The sequence below is a fragment of the Hydra vulgaris genome, chromosome 03 (genome assembly GCF_038396675.1).
Source record: "Hydra vulgaris chromosome 03, alternate assembly HydraT2T_AEP".
In the NCBI taxonomy this organism is placed as follows: domain Eukaryota; kingdom Metazoa; phylum Cnidaria; class Hydrozoa; order Anthoathecata; family Hydridae; genus Hydra; species Hydra vulgaris.
The window spans coordinates 34,215,851-34,237,294 of record NC_088922.1 but is presented as its reverse complement, the minus strand read 5'-3'; the positions used below and the strand labels follow the sequence as shown (position 1 = coordinate 34,237,294).

General features: G+C 28.3%; 1 protein-coding gene across 1 annotated transcript; it reads left to right on the top strand.

The window, feature by feature from the left end:
* The first annotated feature begins 1,653 nt into the window (after nt 1-1,653).
* LOC136078639 (G-protein coupled receptor daf-37-like) lies at nt 1,654-20,950 on the top strand. Its single transcript, XM_065794422.1, has 5 exons — nt 1,654-1,719; nt 8,877-9,543; nt 10,248-10,600; nt 19,040-19,133; nt 20,682-20,950. The coding sequence occupies exons 2-5, from the start codon at nt 9,087-9,089 to the stop codon at nt 20,948-20,950; spliced, it is 1,173 nt and encodes a 390-aa protein (XP_065650494.1). The 5' UTR covers nt 1,654-1,719; nt 8,877-9,086.
* The last annotated feature ends 494 nt before the right edge of the window (nt 20,951-21,444 follow it).

Below are 21,444 nucleotides of genomic sequence, written 5' to 3'. Positions count from 1 at the left end.
ATCTATGTGGAATTTGTTTATTGACGCATCACTTTATAGTATTAAGGCAGTATTACTGCATACTGGAAATGTGCTGCCTTCCATTCCCATAGCACATTCGGTAACCCTGAGGGAAAGCTATGTGAATATATCACTTATTCTGGACAGAATTAAATACAGAGATCACAGATGGTTCATATGTGCAGATTTGAAAGTTGTTGCTATACTAAATGGATTGCAGGCTGGTTTTACTTAGTACATGTGTTTCCTCTGCAAATGGGATAGCAGGATGAAATCAGAACATTATATGAGGAAATGTTGGCCACAACGAGAAACATTTGAGGTTGGTTCCCATAACGTCATTCGTGAACCTCTTGTGGATAAAGAGAAGATCATCTTGTCCAATCTTCACATCAAGCTTGGAATCATGAAACAGTTTGTAAAGGCGTTAGATCACAACAAACAAAGTATTTCAGTATTTGCAGACCAAATTTCCTAAAATCAGTGACGCCAAAATTAAAGAGGGCATTTTCGTGGGGCCCCAAATACGAGAACTGATGCTGGATGAAACGTTTTCGGGAACGATGGATCAATATGAACTTGCAGCATGGGATGCATTCAACGGGTGTGCCAGGGATTTCTTGGAAAACATGTTGTACCAAATTGCGCTGATTTGGTAGACAGATTAATTGCGTCCTATCAACAACTGGGTTGTAACATGTCGCTAAAGCTCCACTTTTTTCATTCCCATCTTTCCTACTTCTCTGTCAATGGAGATGTATATGATGAAAATGGCGAGCGCTTTCATCAGAGTATTGCCACAATGGAAAGCAGATACAAGGGAAAGTGGAGCCCCGCCATGCTTGCAGATTACTGCTGGAATTTGCAGCGCGATGAACCCGATGGAGCATTCAAACGCCAGGCTAAATACAATTTACAATTTGTGTTAAAAGTGATAATAAACACGTTCATACACTTATTCATATGTATAGAAAAATGCATTTTACGTTACATCTTTAAATCGTTATTACAAAAAATCGTGACGTGCTACAGCATAACTGATTACATATTTGGAATCAGCACGTCTGAATTAATAAAGATAACCTAATTTGGTTCTTGTTTTTTTCAAAAAGTTAAAAATTGTTGTACAGTGTTATTAAAAAAGATTTTTTTTGAACTGGCCTAATGCTCAATTTACTTATCTAATTCTTGTATATACACACATAAAAATTAATCTTTCTATATTATACAGAAGGAGAGTAATAATGAAAATGCGAATAACTTTCAGTTCTGCTATTTTATTTTATACAAATATTTTATACAATTTTTTATACAATTTTATATATAATATTTTTATATTTTGTAATTTGTAAAAAATATTTTTTATTTTGTAAATAAAATATTTTATTTTTGTATACAATATTTTTGTATTTTGTAAATTTATATATATTGTATAAAATTTATACAAATTTTATACAATTTTTTATACAATACTTTATACAATTTTTATTTTATACAATTTTTTTTACAAAATTTTATACAATTTTTTTGAAGCCGTAAAACTTATAATTTATAAATAGAATCACTTAATAGAATTATATAATAGAAATATATAAATAGAATCACTTAATAGAAAACCACAATAGAATCATTAAAATCAAATTTTTCCCATAATTTTTTTGAATTTCTTCAAATGAAAACATTGCAAGTTTTTTAATGCAGTAAAAAAAAATAAAAAAGGTAACTTTTTGATTTTTTTTATTGCTTTTTGCAAATGTAGGCATTTTAAAGTTGCTTTGATGAAAGTGAACAGCAATCTATTGCAGATATTTTGTTTATATAATGCCAAAATTAAATAACCTTTTTTAAAAAATTATATTACTTATATAAATTTTTAGTATTGCAGTAATAAACAAACAAAACATACCTAGTTTTGAAAAAAGGAAATTGAAAATTTATTTAAAAGTTGTTTCTGCATTTTGTTATTCAGAATGAAAATTTTTAAAACTGTTTTCAAAAATAAATACGAACATTTCTTTCTTTTACATGTGAATATTATAGAGTACTTACTTTCTACTTTTTATTTACTTATAGTTCATCGTTAAGGGTGAAAAGATGTAAGGATTTTAGAATGACGTCATTTGTTTAATAAGTGTAATAAAGGCAATTTTGAAAATGATTTTTCTCTTGAGGATGCGTATTGGTAATTTAATTTTTCACATTTTTTTGGATTTTATGATAATGAGCTTTCATGGGCAACATGTGGGTTTATTTTGATCGACTTGACAGTTACACCTCCTCCAGATGAACGATGGCACATCATACGATGAGGGAAAGCCTAATTACATGACTTGCGGTGTTCCCTAAGGATCAGTTACCTAAGGATCAGTTCTGATTCCACTTTTATTTCTTATTTATACAAACAACTTCCATAAAATTTCAAACTCAGCTCTGTTTTTAAATTTAAAAATTAGTTCTATTTGCAGATGAAACGAATTAACATTATTCTGATGGAGATGTCACCCTTTAGTTTAAAATCGTAAACAAGAAGTTTTTAAATCTAACAGAATGGCAAACGATTAGGTTAAATGTGTGTAGTCTGATGAAACACTTGCCACTTTCATATAAAATTTTTAAGAAACTTGGAAATTCGCTTTGTCGACATTTTTGTACTTTGATAATTCATAATATAATTTTAGTTCGTTTTCCCAGGTATTTTTAACGTTGCAGTATACTCCAACGTCTAGTGGTTGCAAAATATGAGTTGAATGAGCTGTAGGTAGACCAATCGGACGTTATTTTCTTTAGATATTTCAACAATTTTCAATGACGCATCTGTGCTGTGACTATCTAATACAAGAATGTGCTTTCCGTTAATCACTTTAACAGATAAGATAAATAACTGTTTTAACCACTTAATAAATTTCAACTTTTTTATCCGTCCCGATTCTAATCTTTGATACTGTGCCGGTTCAACCACATTTGATATAATTTTAGTTGGACCATAATTGATATAAGTATTTTATTGATTTAAAAAAATAAATGACAATAAGTAGAAGCCTTGCGTATTGACACAGTTGTTTACGGTATAACTAGTTTGTTCATTTTTTCCTGAAAGTTTAAAAACGCGCTTTGTAACTTTCTTTGTCACCATTAAAACCACACTCATCGTAGTTCCAAATGGTTAAAGCTTTCAAGTGATCAACTTTAATTCCATTGCATTGTTTCCTGTAATTGTTAAAATAATTATCAATTAAATTTGAAATGCAGGATGACGCTTTGTTTGATGCAATCTTATCTAATTTGCGTAATGTTACATTATGTTTCCATCTCTTTTTAAAACATAACAAAATTTTAAAACATCTTGGTAATAAAGGTTTTCATTAAATTTTTCATTAAAGGTTTTCATTAAATTTTTCATTAAATGCTTTTTTTGTTTTGAGTTTTTCAAATAGTGTCGAACAATAGAAATTGTATCAACTTGTGTCAAACCATTACCCTATTTGCTGAAACACTGATTTAAATTAATTAACGACTTTTTTAACTGATAAATTTGTTGGCCGTTTCCATGAATTTGAATGCACACTTTCTTAATAAAATTTCTTGCTTTCAATGATGTTACAACGCATTTTCAACATCTTCTTTGGTCTAGTTGTTGTTTGGCATTTTTTTTTGATGATTTTTTTATTTCCTATTTAGTTAATATTTAATATTTTTTTATTTTTTTTAATATTAATATTTTTTTTTAATTTAATATTAATATTTTTTTATTTCCTATTTTTTTATTTCCTATTTATTTCCTATTTCCGATTTTTTTATTTCCTATTTTTATTCCTATTATAGTTTGCAAGAGATAAGATTAATATTAGAATATTTCAGAGGAAAACGGCGTTCATTTATAGAAATGAATAAAGTTCGAAGAGGAAGTAATGTTGAAAAATTTTTTATCAAATACTGACTGAAGTAATTGAGAAAGTAAAAACTTATTGTCAACTTTTTCTCACTTAATGCAACAAATTTCACTTACTGTCACACATAATTATTATTTTATTAATTATAGACCGATTAAATAGAATATTATATTTTTTTAGTCAAATAACTTCCTTATTTTACAACGTAATAAAATAAAAACATTATTAATAAATTCAGAATAAAAAACACGATAAGATCATATTTTTAAAGTCTTCAAAATCTAATTACTATTTAACAGTTAGAAAATTTTGAATTAGTAAATTATTTTCAAATTAATGTACCAAAAAACCCTTTTACTTTTACAGAGATGTCATCAAGTAAAAATATTTTCTACATGTTCTGTGAGAGATATTCCTACTCTACATTAATCTGTTTTTACATTTTAGTATTTCCTTATACTTTTTACTTAGATAAAGTTTAATCTAAAGCGACCGGCTTTATGTTTTAAATAGTACAAAGTAAATGTATTTTTTTATCTTTCAATTATTGTAAGACACGCTTTACAATAAAAGTACGTTACAGCTTACTTTTCTACAGGATACTCATTTAAGATATAACTTCTCAAGAAAAGAAACATGTTTTAAAAGGACATTAATGTTGAATACAACCCAGCAAACACTGTATAGCGGGTTTTTAGTGGACCGATATTGGCAATTTAAGCAGACCGATGTAGCTTTGCTCATCGGTAACATAGTGGACCATTAGAGGCAGCCACCAAAAATCTATCTAAAACAATGTTTGCTGGGAAGGTAACGAACACCGTTTTTCATTAAAAAAAATTTATTAGAAAAAATTGTTGTCTGTAAGTGGGGGATGGGGATTATTGCTTAGCCTGCATTAACCCTCCCTCTTGTATCAGCGCCTAACTATACCAAGTAACACGTGTTTACTTGGTTAAGTACTTAACGTTGTTTAACGTTCAGCATCTCACCGTTATTTTAACATTTGGTTTTAGTTTTTTTAACATTAAAAACCAACTTGGAAATTTCGATGTTTACGTTTGTTTTAATTTTTTTAAACAAGCTTGAAGTTTTTAATATACATGTTATTGCAATTAAAAGTTTACACAAATGTAATACTCATTATTATATTTATTATTATATTTAAACCACTGAAAATAAGAACTAAATAAAAAAGCAATTAAAGTTTCAATAATTAAAGTAAAACACAGGTTAAGACAATACTGATAGATAAACACAGGTTAAGACAATACTGATAGATAAACAGCATTTAACTCAAATAAGTTATTTAAAATTTTAAAAGTGAACCAAAAGTTTTTATGCTAAATATCTTTGTTAAAAAATTTTTTATTGAAAATTGTTACAAAAGTAGTTACAAGTTTTTTTCTAACTTAAAATATTTTTTTGATAACTTATTTTTCTTTCAATTACTAATTTAATTAAGAATTTATAAATAGAGTTTTGTAAGACATTTTGCGTTTAAAGTTAAGAACTTTTAAAGTCCTAATGTAAATATTAAAATTATTAATAATGTAAATATAAAAATTATCGTTAAAAGTCTAAAAAAGGATAAAAAAATACTAAAAATCACGAAACGTGATTGAAATAATAAAAGTGATAACAAAAATTCAAATATTTAAGATTTTCAATGAGATGGAAACAGTAGAAAAAAAGTGACTATGATTAGCCGATGATTAGCCACTATTAACATGACGGAAAGCTATCGGCATTTTTTTTGCGGTTTATTGGAGTATTGCTCATTGGTTACTTAGTTGACCATTAGTGGCAGTCGCTATAAATGGCTAGCTGATAATTTTCTGACATTTTAATGGTGGTTAATTATTGGCAAACCACTTTTGGCGGCTGCCACTAATGACCAACTTAATAACCTATAGGCAAAACTAAGGTGGACTGCTAAAAATGCATATACAGTTCCACTAAAATTTTGCTGTAGAATTTTTGCTGGGTATACATATATATATATATATATATATATATATATATATATATATATATATATATATATATATATATATATATATATATATATATATATATTTATTTTGTAAGTAAAAAAAATGCCGTGTTATAAAAATAATATCGACATGAACGAGGCAAAAAGGGCCTTATCACTACGCCGTATCACTTGAGATTACAAAAAGCCATATATACAATTAAATAAATATTAAAGTGAATATATTGTTAAAGAACCTGAGGAAGAGCCTAAAAATCTAGCAAACATTGTTTTAGTGGATTTGCAATGGACCTATACAAGCATTTTTGAGTGGTTTATCGGAGTTTTGCTCATCCGTTATCTAGAGAACCATTTGTGGTAGCCACTATAAATGACTTGGCAAATCCTTTCCGACATGTTAATAGTGACTAGTCATCGGCTAGCAACTTTTGGCGACTTTCACTAATGGTCCATTAAGTAACCGATGAGCAAAACTTCAGCCGACCGCTCAAAATGCTTATATAGGTCCACTGAAATTCCGCTTTAAAATGTTTGCTGGGTTTCCGACAGGTTAATATTTGCTAGTTATTGACAAGCCACATTTGGCGGTTGTCTTTAATAATCCACTAAATAACCGATGAGCAAAACAACAGTAGACCGCTCAAAATGCCATGGAGTGTTTGCTGGGAAGCTTTATCTAATGAGATATCTTTTACGTAAAGGCTGTGCATATTGTTGTTGATGGGTAAATTTAGTTATGGTATTATCTTTGGAAAAGTTCTATTTGTCTGGCTGCAACAAATGCTTCGAAGGGGATTTATTTATTCTGCAAATGGTTTCAAGACACTGTTTTATTCTTACATATTTCCAAACTCGAAATATTTAAGCTATTCTAAACTTTTTAGCAATGAGTATGATTTCGTAAGTTTTGTTGTAAATCTAAATACATTTGGAGATATTGATCATATTATGGTCATATTTAACATTTATTTGAAGTGAGAAGTTACAACTGATTTCGGAACCATATACTATTATAATGGGGACAATTTTGCTAACATTATACAGGAGCTACAAAAATAGTTTGGGTTTTAAAATTCCAAGGTAACACCCAAGATTGAAATAAGTAGTGTAGACTTAGAATTGACATTGGTCAATTCTAAGTCTACATTAAAGTATAAAAGTCAACAATGTAAAGCATAAAAACTCTTCTGGATGACTCGCAGACGAGGCCTGTTCTTTATAAAGGAAAAGAAGTTTATTTTGAGAAATAAAAACAAATCACATACTGTAGTAGTTATTATTAACATTAAAATACAAAAGTTGATTAGGAAAGCATATTGACTTTGAATATAGATGATCCTAAAATATTAAACAAGATTCTGAATTCTGAATCATTATTTGCTTGTGCTAGGAGCAAGTTGACATTTAATGTTGGAGTATTGCTTAATAATGGTATTGTTAGAATTTATTTAGTTACTGGAACAGCCAAAGAATTTAGTAAGTATTCTACACCTGAAACTGTTAATATAATTAACAGTTTAATTATTAACTGTTAATTATTAAACTGTTAATTATATTATACCAGAATTTGAAGGTATTTTTAACCTGAGATTGGTAGAATTATTGCTTTTATCTTTGCTGAGAATGATGTGAGGACAAACCTTAATTCAGATTGTGTTGGAAAAAACTAGAGCGGACAATATAGTACCAAAACTGTTTTACAAGACTCGAGATGAAATTTGTGTTACATTAGATTTATTTTGTAATTCACTTTATAATGATACGGTATCAAAAAGGCTAATGTTGTTCCATTATTTAAAAGTGGTAAATAATCAAATCATTTACCACTTTTAAATAACGGAGCAACTTGATAAAAATAAATAAAAAGCTATGGGCAACAATAAAAAAAATAAAAAATTATGGACCTCTTAGTCTTACCATTCATATTTGCTGTTTGAATCACTAATACAAGATGCTTTAGTCACATACCTTGAAATCAATTAGTTCTAAACCTATAACCATATATTATTATTACCTATTAAGTAACAAGGTTCGATAAAAATAAGGGTTGTGTAGAACTATTTGTAAGAACACTGTTATTCATTAAATATTTACCTGTCCGTATTGAGTGGGTAAAAAATAGTATTGCGCGTGCTAGCAAACTATAGCTGTTTTTTCGAGGTTTATACAGCAAGATATAAATTGATTGAATGAAGCTTTATCTAACGTTTTCTTTTTAATGTTTATCTAACATTTGGTTTCAACGTTGGTATGCAACCAAAAAATAGTCTTTGGTTTTCCACTTATTATATTTTCAACAACAAAGTTTTTTTTAACTATAAAGTAAATTATAAATTCGTCTTTCAACTATAAAGTGTCAGCGTTTCAATGCTATTTTAATTTTTGATGTTCTAGTTTCATTTTAGAGTGTAGTCAAAGTTTGTTGAATGTTACAAGTATAAATTTCTTAAATAAAAATTTGTCAGTTTAACTTAAATTTAATTTTAACAATTTACAATTTACAATTTACAAAAACAAATGTTATTGATTTCAGGTAATAATTTGAAAATTTTAAGAAAATTTCACTAATTTTTCTCTGTAAAAATAAAGATTTATGAGCTAAGAGATGGAACACAATCGTATAAAAATAAATTGAGGAGATTAAAAATGACCACTAATGATCTATTAAATATTAGCTAATTAATAAAGGTTATTTCTCGACTGAATTTATATATAAGATTTTTCATTGAGACATCAATGTTTTGTAAAAATTTGAATAAAAATTTTTAATTATGTTTTATTAAACCTAATAAGTTTTAAGCATTACTAACTTTTTTGCAACAACATTATTTATTCGTTCTTTCATCAGCATTGAGTAACTTATTGCCATCTTTTAGAAGAATACAAACTAGCATCTTTTAACAGAATTCTTCAATATGGCGGTTAGTAAACATATTAAATCATAAATAAACTTTTTAGAAAGATTTTATTTTAGAACCTTTGTTTTTTAGAGCGCTTACACCCTTCGATGGATTTTTTGTGTTCCTGTTGGTTTAGCAGTATCTATATGTGGATTGATTGGTAACTTTTTATCGATTTTTATTTGGAGAAGAATTAACAGTACTAAATTTCGTCAAAGTCAGTCAACTGGTATCTATTTAATAGCTTTAGCACTTTGCGACAACGGACTAATTATATTCTTTGTTTTGAAACACAGCTTAATGACGCTGTTTCCGTCACTACAGGATGAGTCTTACATTTATGCTACTTTTTATTGCTATTTTGGTTCTCCATTTTATAGCATTTTTATCATAGCTAGTGCATGGCTAATAGTAGCTGTTACTTTAAACAGATTTCTTATGATTATACTTCCTCTTAAAGCAAGATCACTTTGCTCACCAAATCGTGTTTATTGGAGCATCTTTGGTTTGATAATCTTTTCATTGGTGATCAACATTCCTCAATTTCTTATTTTCAAAACTATAAGAGTGAATGAAACAAAAGTTGTGATTGTAACAACAACGTTTGGTTCATCAAAAAACTTTGAACTGTGGTTGCACTGTATTTTTGCGCTTTTAACACCATGGATACTGATTGCTGTTTTAAACACTATAGTTATTTATTATTTGTCAGTACAACGAAAGGAACTTGAAAGAATGAACGACGACATTAGATATGGTAAGGAAATGAACCTTTTATTAAAAAAGTTATTTAAAAAAAATGGAAATGCGACAATTTCTAGAGGAGACAATTTTATTGAGAGAGGAGATTAATAAAAAACTAAAAAGATGAAAAATCGTTTTCTCACAAAATTCCTAATTTTTCTGTCTTCTTGGTTTTAGGGGATTTTATCTATGACTTATACTCTAGATCAGACAGTAAAACTAAATTTTGTATTTTTCCCCTTCTCGTGATTTTTCTTATTTATTGATCTCTGACTAAGTAGCTTGGTGAAAAAATAAATTTCCACTATGCTGACGTAGTTTAAATATTTCTTGCACAAATTATCTTATTAAGAAGTCAAATTTAAAGTAAAAATTAGAAATATTTAAAAATTAGATTGTTAAAATAACTATTATTGCGTATTAAATTATAATGACAATTATTTCTTGCATTTTTAGTTGCTATTATACAAACAGCCATATTTCTTTAAGGTGACTTTATGTAATATTGGGCCGGATGAAAAATAAAAGCAGTTGCTTTTACTCAGCGTTTTTGGAGTAATTGTTCAGCTTTACGTGAATAAAAATTTAAGCAAAATTGGTCAAATTTTTATTCACGTAAAGTTAAGTTTTTATTCACGTAAAGCTGACTAATTACTGATTATAAGCAACTGCTTTTTTTTTTACTTGGCCTATTTTCTATAGTAATTTCATTTTTAGAATCGAAGTTATCAAAAAAGTCAATTCAACAACTACGCGAGAACCAAGTTACGCGTACTCTTTTGGTTGTGACATTTACTTACCTTGTTTTTCTCGGGATGCAATGCATTTTAAAATGTCTTTGGATATTCGAAATCGAAAAAGACGTTGAAACGGGCGCGTGGGAAATGTTCTACGAATTTTGCAAGTTAAGTCTTATTATAAACTCGTCAATAAATAGTCTTTTGTATTGCTTCACAGGCACTTTATTTCGAAATGAGCTTAAAAGAATGTTCGGATGCAAGGCGGGTTTAAGACGTGGTTCAACCACCACTAATACGAGAAATACAGAGATAAAAAAACAAATAAGTAAATAATAGAGTTAAATTTATTTTGCGATTCATGTAATATCATTTAGAATGTTGTTTTAATAAATACTTAACTTTAATTGCTATAGTAAACATCAACCGTAGCAAAAGTACGTTTTTAAACGTTGTTTAGACGTTTACACAAACGTTTCTTAAACATCTAAAATGGATCCGTTCATAGTTTAGGGTGGTAGCTTAAAGAATTTAGATATTAGAAAACTATATAATATATAACAACTTATAAATTTTACAAGTTTTAGTTATAGTTTATCATGTCTAAGACAAATGCAAGTTTTAATGATATTAAGGCACGTTTTAACTAAAATTTGTCACTTTCAAAACGCTTTTTAACTTGATACTTTTAGACGAAGTCCACTGAACTCATAAAGCTTAAAAAGTGTTTTGAAAACTATGAAAACAAAAGGTATCCAGAACAACTTACTTTAAATAAAAGTTATAAATTTGTCTAATAAAAAAAAATTGTTACCACATGAAGGACGGAAGTATAATTTACTACCCTTTTTAGTTGTCTCAAATCGACAAATTTTATTTATTTGAGTTGCTACTTCAGAATATCTTTTAGTAAATTGTAAAATGTATTAATAATAAATTAATAATTACGGTAGTTAAAAATTTAATTACGTTGAAGACGAACAGAGTTTTGAACACCCTCCAAACAAGTTTTCCTTTTTTTTACTAAGTTTAAAAAGAAATTTAAATAAATGATATTTAGTTGAATTTTTGTTTAAATTATTTTTAGTTGGTATAAAGTATTTTTAATTTTTTCTTTAATTTAGTGTCTCCATACTTTTATAATCGATCTACTACCCCCCCCCCCCCCATCTCATATATACGCTATTTGCAGACCCCTCTTCCTCTCCGAGCGTACGTACTTTATGGACGATCCCTTACGCCACATATTTTAAGATAAAACGATAGTAGTTTTTGTGTTAATCTGTTTATTGTTAATTGTATTATTTGTCAATAAAAAAAGTTAAAAATCTAATTTTTTAAAAATTACATGAATTATTTACATGAATGGAGTTAGAAATTATTTACATGAATGGAGTTAGAAAAAGACAAAATTAGTTATATGACCAAGTCCCAAAAAATAGATCAGCGTTAGATAAAATGTACTTAAATATTTATAAGTATGTATGTGTTTTTTTTTTTTTTAAGTTTACACTTGTTGTCGTAGTAAATAAATTACTTTCACCAACACAAACAAGGTTTCTGAAGGAAGATCGTACCGATCTTATCAACAGAACCTTTTACAAGCATGTGTATATAAACTACATCAAAACATAATCAACAAAATAAAACATAATTAACAATAAAAGTTATAAAGAAAATATAAAATTACAATTAAAAAAACCTGACTACATCATCCATTAAGATAATTAAATTTTTTGGTTTATATTTGAAAATGGGAAAAGTATGTAAAAGTATATGTGAAATGTATGTAAAATTATATGTGAAATGTATGTAAAAATATATGTGAAATGTATCAATAAATATATTCCTGGAATAATATATAAGAAATAAAACACACAACGGTTAAAATATTTTGTATTTAAAAAAAAAATTTATAAAAATATTCTCAATAAGAGATTTATAAAATGGTTCTTCTATTTCCTAAACGCATATCATCGAGAGCTTAGTGGTTTGGGGCGCTGTCATCTGTTTTGGGGTTCAAGTCCGCCTATTCACGTAATGAGTTTTGAATTTTTCTCAATCTTGCCGTATATATTTATAGCAACAAAAAAAAAAAATATATATATATATATATATATATTTACATATATATATGAATAGTTAAAATATAGTAAAATAATGTAGTTGTTATTTTATCTAAGAAATTTTCGCTAGATTATTGATACTAGCATCTTCGGTTATAATTACAAATTATTAAATTAAATTACAAACAAACGGTAACGTCACTTTTTAATGACTTCTTTAGTTCGCTTTAACTGGGCTTCTTTAATATTGCGTAGGTATAAAAATATGACGTCCAGAATTGCGTTTTTACATATTGACCATCATCTAAATTCATACCTCCATTTTTAGGTCCGCATTTGGTGAACTGAATTTCGATTGCCTCTCGAACTTTTCTTTAAAATTTTTTGGGTTCTACTTTTAACGTCTTAATTTTATGATGCCCAATTGCAGATTGTTCTAATTTTTCTTCAAAAACATTTTTTTGGTGTTGTTTTGTTCTTGTTGCTATTTTCATTTTTGTTTCGTTTTTTTATAACAATACTTGCAAGGTCTTGTAATTTTTTCTTTTTGTATCCATTTTCAGCAAACACATTTATTAGAGAATGGATTTCTTTATTTAAAAATTTTTCAGAGCAAATTGATAAAGCTTTATGAACAAATCCTTTAAATATTCCTTCTAAGATTTTTGGATCAAGATTTGAATTGGGCTTAACCTCAATATTTGATACTACTTTTTTTCGATGTATGTTAAAATCATAATTACCTTTTTGATTATTGGTTAATCGGATGTCTAAAAAATTTAATCTTTTGTTTTCATCTTCGAATTCAATTTTGTATTTGATGGCATGATGTTGACTGTTTAATATTTGTTGAAAACGGATGGCATTATCTTTGTTTGTAAATTTTGCTTGGCTTTTATATACGTACCTGAAAAACGGTTTTATTTCTAACGGTGGATTAGAATGAAGCGCAATGTCGATTGCTTTATTTTCAAAAAATTGCAGCAAACCTTCCGCAAGTACTACCATGAGTGAAAGTCCTATTGGACCTTAACCTACAAGCTCGTGAATTTCTTCATTCCATAAAAAATAACGTTTATATAAACACAGTTCTATTAGTGATTTTATTTCTGAAACACTTAGTTTTGTTAATTTATTTAAATTTGGGAAGTGCTCTAACATATCAAGAAGAATTTTTGTAGCCTCTCCCAGAGGAATTGATGACAAAAAAAAAAAAAAAAAGTAAAAAAATGGGATCAAGTAAAGACGTTAAAAGTAGAATCCAAAAAATTTGAGAGAAATGTTCGAGAGGCAATCGAAATTCAGTTCAACAAATGCGGACCTAAAAATGGAGGTATAAATTTAGATGATGGTCAATATGTAAAAACGCAATTCTGGACGCCATATTTTTATACCTACGCAATATTAAAGAAGCCCAATTAAATCGAACTTTAAAGAAGTCATTAAAAAGTGACGTTACCGTTTGTTTGTAATTTAATTTAATTAATGATTTGTAATTAAAACTTAAGATGCCAGTATCAAAACACTGATAAACAAATAAAATTTTATTGTGCACATCTTGTTAGCTAGGTGGTTTTTTAAAACAAATTAAATATGCTGATTTCAAATGTGCAAACCATTTTTCACCATCACGTCAAGTTGTAAAGATATTTGGGTTCAAATCTTTAGTATTTAAGGTAAAGTCCCTATTGTCGAAAAAAAAGTTATTCAAAAGTATGTCAACCTGGGTCTCAAAAGAAGCGTATTTTCATAGAGATTTTTTCATAAATATTTTTACTTAAAATTTATTGACAAAAAAAATTATGTGAAAAAATGCTAAAGACTTTTAAAAAAATTTTAACAAAATGTTTCTCAGCAATAATACAAAAAGTACTTATTTTTATTACAAACAAATACCATTTTTCAAATCTCTATGAAAATACGCTTCTTTTGAGACCCAGGTTGAAATACTTATGAATAACTTTTTTTTCGACAATATTAGGGACTTTACCTTAAATACTAAAGATTTGAACCCAAATATCTTTACAACTTGACGTGATGGTGAAAAATGGTTTGCACATTTGAAATCAGCATATTTAATTTGTTTTAAAAAACCACTTAGTTAACAAGATGTGCACAATAAAATTTTATTTGTTTATCAGTGTAATCTAGCGAAAATTTCTTAGATAAAATAAAAAAGTTAGTATTGAGAGAATTCGTATTTATAGATGTTAATATATTAAATTTATTCAACTCTCATACAAGATGTCGTCATTTAAAGAGCATCTAACACTACAAGACCGGATATATAGATTTTCAATCAGAAATCTGAACACCTATTTGCACTCATTACTAGTAACATATTTTAAAAAACCATGCCTGTGTCACAATCTGTACATAAAATGATAATTCATGGTGCTTCTTTTATTAGGTATTTTATGTATTCTCCAATCAGGTTCTTTGTCTGAGGGTGCTATTGAAGCTTTTGAGTTGAGTTTTTAAAAAAACGTTATTAAAAACATCTATTAGAACAGAACGTTGAGAAACTTTGTAAGAAACCATAGAGCGAAAGAATCAGAAGATACCAGATGTATTTATGATTTTAATAAGTTTATATTCAATGATATTGTGTATTATTAAATCGAGTTAATGATATAGTTTGTAAATTTCTATAACATATCGGCGCTTACTGTTTTTTTAATAAAAAGTCCGGACTTATGTAATTTTCCGGATAAGTCAGGAAATAGTCCGGGTGAACCAAAAAAATACAGTAAACTGTTTTTTTATAATAACCAGGTATTTTTCATTTAAAAATTGAAATATACACAAAAATTCAATATCTACTTATATATATAGAATGCTTCTTTAATTATAAGCCTATTTCCTCATTTTGTGTTGGAGCGACGCATAGTGCCCCGTTAAAAGAACTTTTGTCTGAAATTTCATTTCAATATTTTTTTTTAATTACAACTTAGAGAGTTTTTTTGTTTTTAATACTTTTTGTTTTATATTACGATCATTTTTAAATTTTATTTTTAACACCAATGTCAAAAACTAAATATTGTAAAAACATGAATGCGTATGACTGTAATGTAACATGAATGTGAAAACATGAACGCAACGGTTCTTGATGATACGACCTTCTGGTCTTTTGCGAGTTTCCTACGTTTAATTTTTTTTTCTGTATCACTTAATTTATGAAAATTTGTAATATTTAAATTTTATACGTTAAATTTCTTCTTGCTCAGTAACGGCAGCAGCAGCAGGAGCAAGTTCAGTATTAAAATATAATAACTTTAGTTAAAGTGTAAAACCAAACAAAGAGTAAAATGAAAAAACTAAAAGATATAAAACACAAAGAATTTAATATTTTACAAGAAGAATATAATTGTTATTTAATTTAAAAAGCTTTTGAAAACTTTAACATTTTAAATTACCACAAGGATTTGCCAATTTTTTTTTTTTGAATTGATTAAAAGAAGTAATAGTCTTTAGGTCATTATTTAACAGAGTGACCTACAGCTACAGCTACAGCTTAGGTCGTCGGATTTAGATTTATTGTAGTTATATTTTAAAAACTTGGGCAGGGTATATGTAATTTTATTTTTTCAAAAAGTGTATATAATAATATTGGTTATATTCTTTAATGCAGTTTAAACATAATATGAGCAAGAATAAGTCAGGTTTTATTGGAGTCTTGAAAAACGGAATCAAAGTTTTATACACATTTTTTTTCATTTTTTATCATAATGTGAATAGATGAAACACGATAAAAATCACAGGTCAATGAATGAATGGGTTCTGAATAAATAGAAGAGAAATTGATATAAATAAAATGTCTGTAGAGGTTATTTTGAAAATTTTTTAATTATTTAATAAAGCTAATAGTTTGACCATTGGATGCTCACTTTTAGGTTATTTTTTCTTATACCACTGCTGTTTTAGACTACTATTTTTTCTTCTTTTTTTGCAAATTATGCTTTGAATCGAATAGATGTCACAACACGATCAATGATACTCTTGCATACAGGGCAATTTTTAGCTAGAAATAATTATAAGTATTAAAATAATTACTAATGCATTATTAAGATACAAGGTACATATTAAGATAATCTACTTAAGAAAGATAATTTTATGACCATATATAGTTCTAAGTTCAAAATGAAATAGGGTTTATAGTAAAATAAAATAAAAATAATGCATCTGACTACCTACAGCTCTTTTAGATTGAAAGAAGACTTGAAAAGTTGTTGGTTGTAAATATTAAAAAAACATTCGGATGAGGGGGAGAGAGTTCCAAATTGAAGTGCAAGGAAAAAAACTGCACGAATAAATGTTTTCAGAGCATTCTCGGACAGGTACAGTTAAGGGATAAAACTTTGTTTAATTACGAGTCAAGCGAGTATGAGTTATGGTTGATTCAAGCAGAGGTGATGGCTTTTTAAAGCAACAACTATGATGGTATTCGTAGAAAAGATAAATAGCTGCAACTTTACGACGATGGGAGAATGGGTCAAGGCAGATAAAACAGGTCCAACAACACTTACAATGCATTTTAGACCTTAAAATTCAAAAACGACTGCAAGCTCCAATCTGTTACAGAAGTGAGATTAGATTCAAGATCGGCTGTCTGTTCTTAGCGATCAAAAAGAGAAGACTTTTTGTCAAGACAAGAGTGTAAGTTGAGTCGTCACTAAATAGAGCCATTTTAGATATAAGACTGTTATGAAGATTACTGAGTGGTTTTTTATGTAGATTTAAAAACTATTCAGGACCAAAGAACGAACCCTGAACCCTGAGGTACCCCAGAAGGTACTTGAAATGATAATGAGTGTTGGCCTTTGAAAATGACTTACATATTGCCGCCAGAAAAAAAAGATTTGATAACCTCAAAAGTTTTCCTAGATCCACCATATGAAGCAAGCTTATAGAGAAACCAGGATGCTAAACTATATCAAGAGCTTTAGATATGTAGAGATTAAAACTCCTTGTCTCCATCTAATGCACGATGCAATCTTTTAATCACAGCAGTTAGCAAGTCAGTCGTAGAACGAGATGGTCGAAAACCATATTGATTATCAAGGACTAAGTTATTAGACTCAAGATATTAAATTAATTTTAATTAAAGACTAAAAGACCTTGCTAGAAATAGAGAGAAGACCTAGAATAGTAATAGACTGATAGAATAATAGTTAGAGGGGTCAGAATATTTTCAAGAGTTTCAAAAATTTGAAACCATAGATACCATTTTTCAACAGACAGGAAAACAAGATTCAAGCACTTATTAAATAGTTTAGAGAGAATCAAAGATAGTTCTAGAGAACACTTTTGTGAGACTATGACAGGAATGTTGTCTGGACCACAAGCCGTAGAAGAATAGAAATAATAAATAAAGTAAAATTAGCAACTAAAGTTATAACATACATACAACTTGTGATTGCAAACTATGAATTTTTGAAATGAAAAATCTAAATATAATTGTAATACATTATGATTTAAATAAACTATAAATTTAAAAACATTAAAAAGTATTATATTATTTGTGCAACATTTTTCGCCTATCCTTATTTGAATGGGATGTTTATTAATTTTGAAAAAAAACTTTTAAATGTTCTTGTTCTTGAACAGGCAACATACTGTTGACAATGAGAAAAAACGCTACTAAAAACGTTAAGATAGGGCTCATAACACCATAAATGTTACCTATAAATACCTATTAGTTCCAGGTGAAGATATTATATGTAAAATAATAAATATTTTGTCTTAACATTGTAATAAATACTTACAGTTTTTTAAAAATATATTCTATTTAAAATCTCTGTGTCTTGTGTTAGCCAGGGAATTTTCCCTGATAAACTTAAAATTGCCAAAGTAACCCCGATATTCATAGAGGAGATGCAACTAATGTAAATAACTATCGCTCTATCTCCACCAAACATGCAATTCTTCAGTGTACATGTAGTATTAATGAGTCGCTTAATAAATCTGAATATAGGTTAGCAATGTTATTGATTTATCAAAAGCTTTTGATAGACTATTGACCATCAAATTCTTATTAAAAAGCTCCAACTGTATGTATCACAGGAACCACAGGAGTACTTTTAAAATGGGTAAAGAGTTTTTTAAATAATCGTGCTAAATATGTACATAATGGCGCCATCCATATTAGCGAGTGTTAAAATAACTCGTTTAGCATAATCATCTTGTTTAGCATCTCTAAATATCAACAGTTGTTTCCTCTAAAAATTTACTGATGTACTGCTTTAATAAATCCTCTAAAAAGATCTTCTTTTTTGGCAGTATTGTTTCACTACCATGTTTTAATAGCCATTGTAAAAGTTCTCCTTCCCCATCATGCACTTTTAGTTAATGCAAACTTTTGTAACTATTGCTGATGTAATTAACATGTATACATGCTTCTGCAACTTCAGTCCTCTTTTTGCAATAGGTAGTACTTACTCAAAGTTGTCACTAAAAAGAATGACTTTCTTTGAAAATGTAATATTGTTGTTGCAAACATATAATGGAAAGTTGTTGTAAAGAAACTATAAATTGCATTTAAAGCATGTTTGGGTATAATGAATTTCTCATCAAGCGAAAAAAAGACAAAATTGATTTGAATAAAATTCATGAATTGAGTAAGGAACTACATGTGTCGTTAACTATTATTAAGATAGAAAGCCATGCAAAGTAAATTCATTTGTAAGTAGAGTTGCTGCTGTGTCAGTTTGTACCGTTAATGTCAGTAAATACCGTTAGGTCTTTCTGGAGCACCTTAATAACTAATAAAAGAAAAAAATTATCTACGGTGACGGTTACAAGTGAGGGAAAAATTGGAAAAAAATTTTCTGAATCAAAATATTTTTAGTGGCAATTACAAAAACGGGGTTGTATTACTTTTGGTATTTTCCACCTCCCCCCACGTCCACTCAAATCCGTTCACTAACTCTATGTCATGTATCTTAATAACAGCTTAAAAAATAAAAATACAATTAGATTATAAACAACTTTTTATTTGATTATTCAAAAAAAATATTTGTAATTTGTCATTAATTGTTAAGAATTTTTTCTAAGGTTTTTTTTGTCCCAAAAATCTTGTGTTTTTATTTTTAAAGTCGCGGTATTTAAACTTTTGTCCGTTATAAAGTTAACAGTTTTTTTTTTGATAAAACTTTCAAAACTTTGCAGGAATTAGTTTTTGCTTTGCGTGTTTTTTAGTGTCGACAATTAGGACGTTGGGCAAGTATTGGTTGCTTTACCCTATTAAAATAGATTGTGTACACATTTAACAAATGGCTAGATCAAGAAAATGCAGAAAGATTCTTACCACCAAACCCCGTTTCCATAGTTGCTGTCAGTTTATAGTAAGCTTTTAAAAATTATAATATAAAAACTTTTATTAAATTTATATGTATAGACTATACATGCTAAAATATATAGCAAGATTTATAAATAAACAGCATTATTTTATATTAACAAATAAATAATATCAAGTTGAAAATAAATGAGTAGCAATGACTTTTTCAGTTGTTAGTTATGTTATTGACCTATGTCATGTCATGCGTATTGTTATTATGATCACCCTGCTATTGGTAACATGTAATCCAGTGCAACCTGTTTCATTTTCTGCTGCCTTATAGGACTCGCTTTCTAAGTAAAGACTAGTAGAAGCGTAATTCCTGTATTCAATACTTACTAAATGTCTGTCATGTCTACAGTGATGTAAATAGTTTTTTTTTTGTGCCTTTTTTATAGTTGGAGGTGCTTTTATAAGCTGTGTTAACTCACCTGTAACTTACTTTATATGTATGTTTGTGTTCTGGCTAAACCTCTGGCGGGGTGTTCACTCACCCGTAAGTTTAAACCCTCTCTAAATTTGAGGGGGTTGCAAATTTTATATTGTCAAAATATTTGAACACGGAGAGATAATGCTGTGAAACTTAAAATTTATCGATTAATATAAGTCTAGTAAAGAATAGTACAAAAATATTTTATCAACTAGTTGTACTCACGTTTGGGGCGGGGGTGGGAGATGAAATTTTAAGGCTTTTTGTTCCCAGCCTCCAATCAACGCAATTTTTTGCAAAGCATTATTATTTGACATATTAATAAACATAAAAATGTTTGGAGTTTGCTCCAGGCCTGGAAGTTAGCTATCTTAAACACCAAAAAATGCTGTATCCGTCACTGTAGATGCTTTCACTTTTGTGATCAGTGGCAACGCAATTTTCGCATGATTTTGTTACTATAATTTACCTTAAATATACTGTATATAACTTGTTTTCTGTAAACAGTGTGCATATAATTTTGCTTGCTTATATTTAACTTCTTGTTTTGCTTTATATAGCTTGTATTTAATCATTGATAAGGTTACAGTATTGAAGCCTATAAAATTGCCAATATACTTCAAAAAGAGTATCACACTGATCAAGGGCTCTCTTTTTCTGATGAATGTTTTTATTGTAGTAGCTATTTGAAAAGCATTGGTACTAATACTCCCAAAAGCACTGGTACTGGTACTCCCAAAAGCACTGGTACTGATACTCCCAAAAGCATTGGTACTGATACTCTCAAAAGCACTGGTACTGATACTACCAAAAGTACTGGTTTTTTTGTTTCCCAAAAAGTACTTGGTTAATTTGGTTAATTACTCCCAAAAGTACTTGGTTAATTTGTTTCACGCTTGTCACGATATTAAAATGTTGTTTAATTCAGTTAACATGGAACTCATAAAACTCACAGAATGGCTTAGTGCAAATAAATTATCAAATAATTTAGATAAAACAAAGTATTCTTTTTTCCATCGCTTTCATGAACGCGATAAAATCCCTTTAAAACTTCCAAAACTTTATATTGCCAGTCAATTTATAAAAAGAGAACAATCATTAAAATTTTTAGGAGTACTCCTTGACGAAAATGTTACTTGGACAAATCATATTCATTATCTTGAAAGTAAAATCTCTAGAAATATTGGCCTACTTTATAAAGCAAGGCCATTTTTTAAATCAAACTGGTTTAAAATTGTTATATTTCTCCTTTGTTCATAGTTATCTGAATTATGCAAACATTGCTTGGTGTAGTACAAATCAAAACAAAATTAAAAAACTTTTTAATAAACAAAAACATGCAATG

What these genes read in the sequence shown, in the direction of transcription:
- LOC136078639 (XM_065794422.1), top strand. Translation starts at nt 9,087, where the DNA reads ATGACGCTGTTTCCGTCACTACAGGATGAGTCTTACATTTATGCTACT. An exon ending in TAAAAAAACAAATAAGTAAA is followed by an intron (nt 10,601 to 19,039) that starts TAATAGAGTTAA and finishes CTGCTGTGTCAG; the next exon opens with TTTGTACCGTTAATGTCAGT. An exon ending in ATCTACGGTGACGGTTACAA is followed by an intron (nt 19,134 to 20,681) that starts GTGAGGGAAAAA and finishes ATCATTGATAAG; the next exon opens with GTTACAGTATTGAAGCCTAT.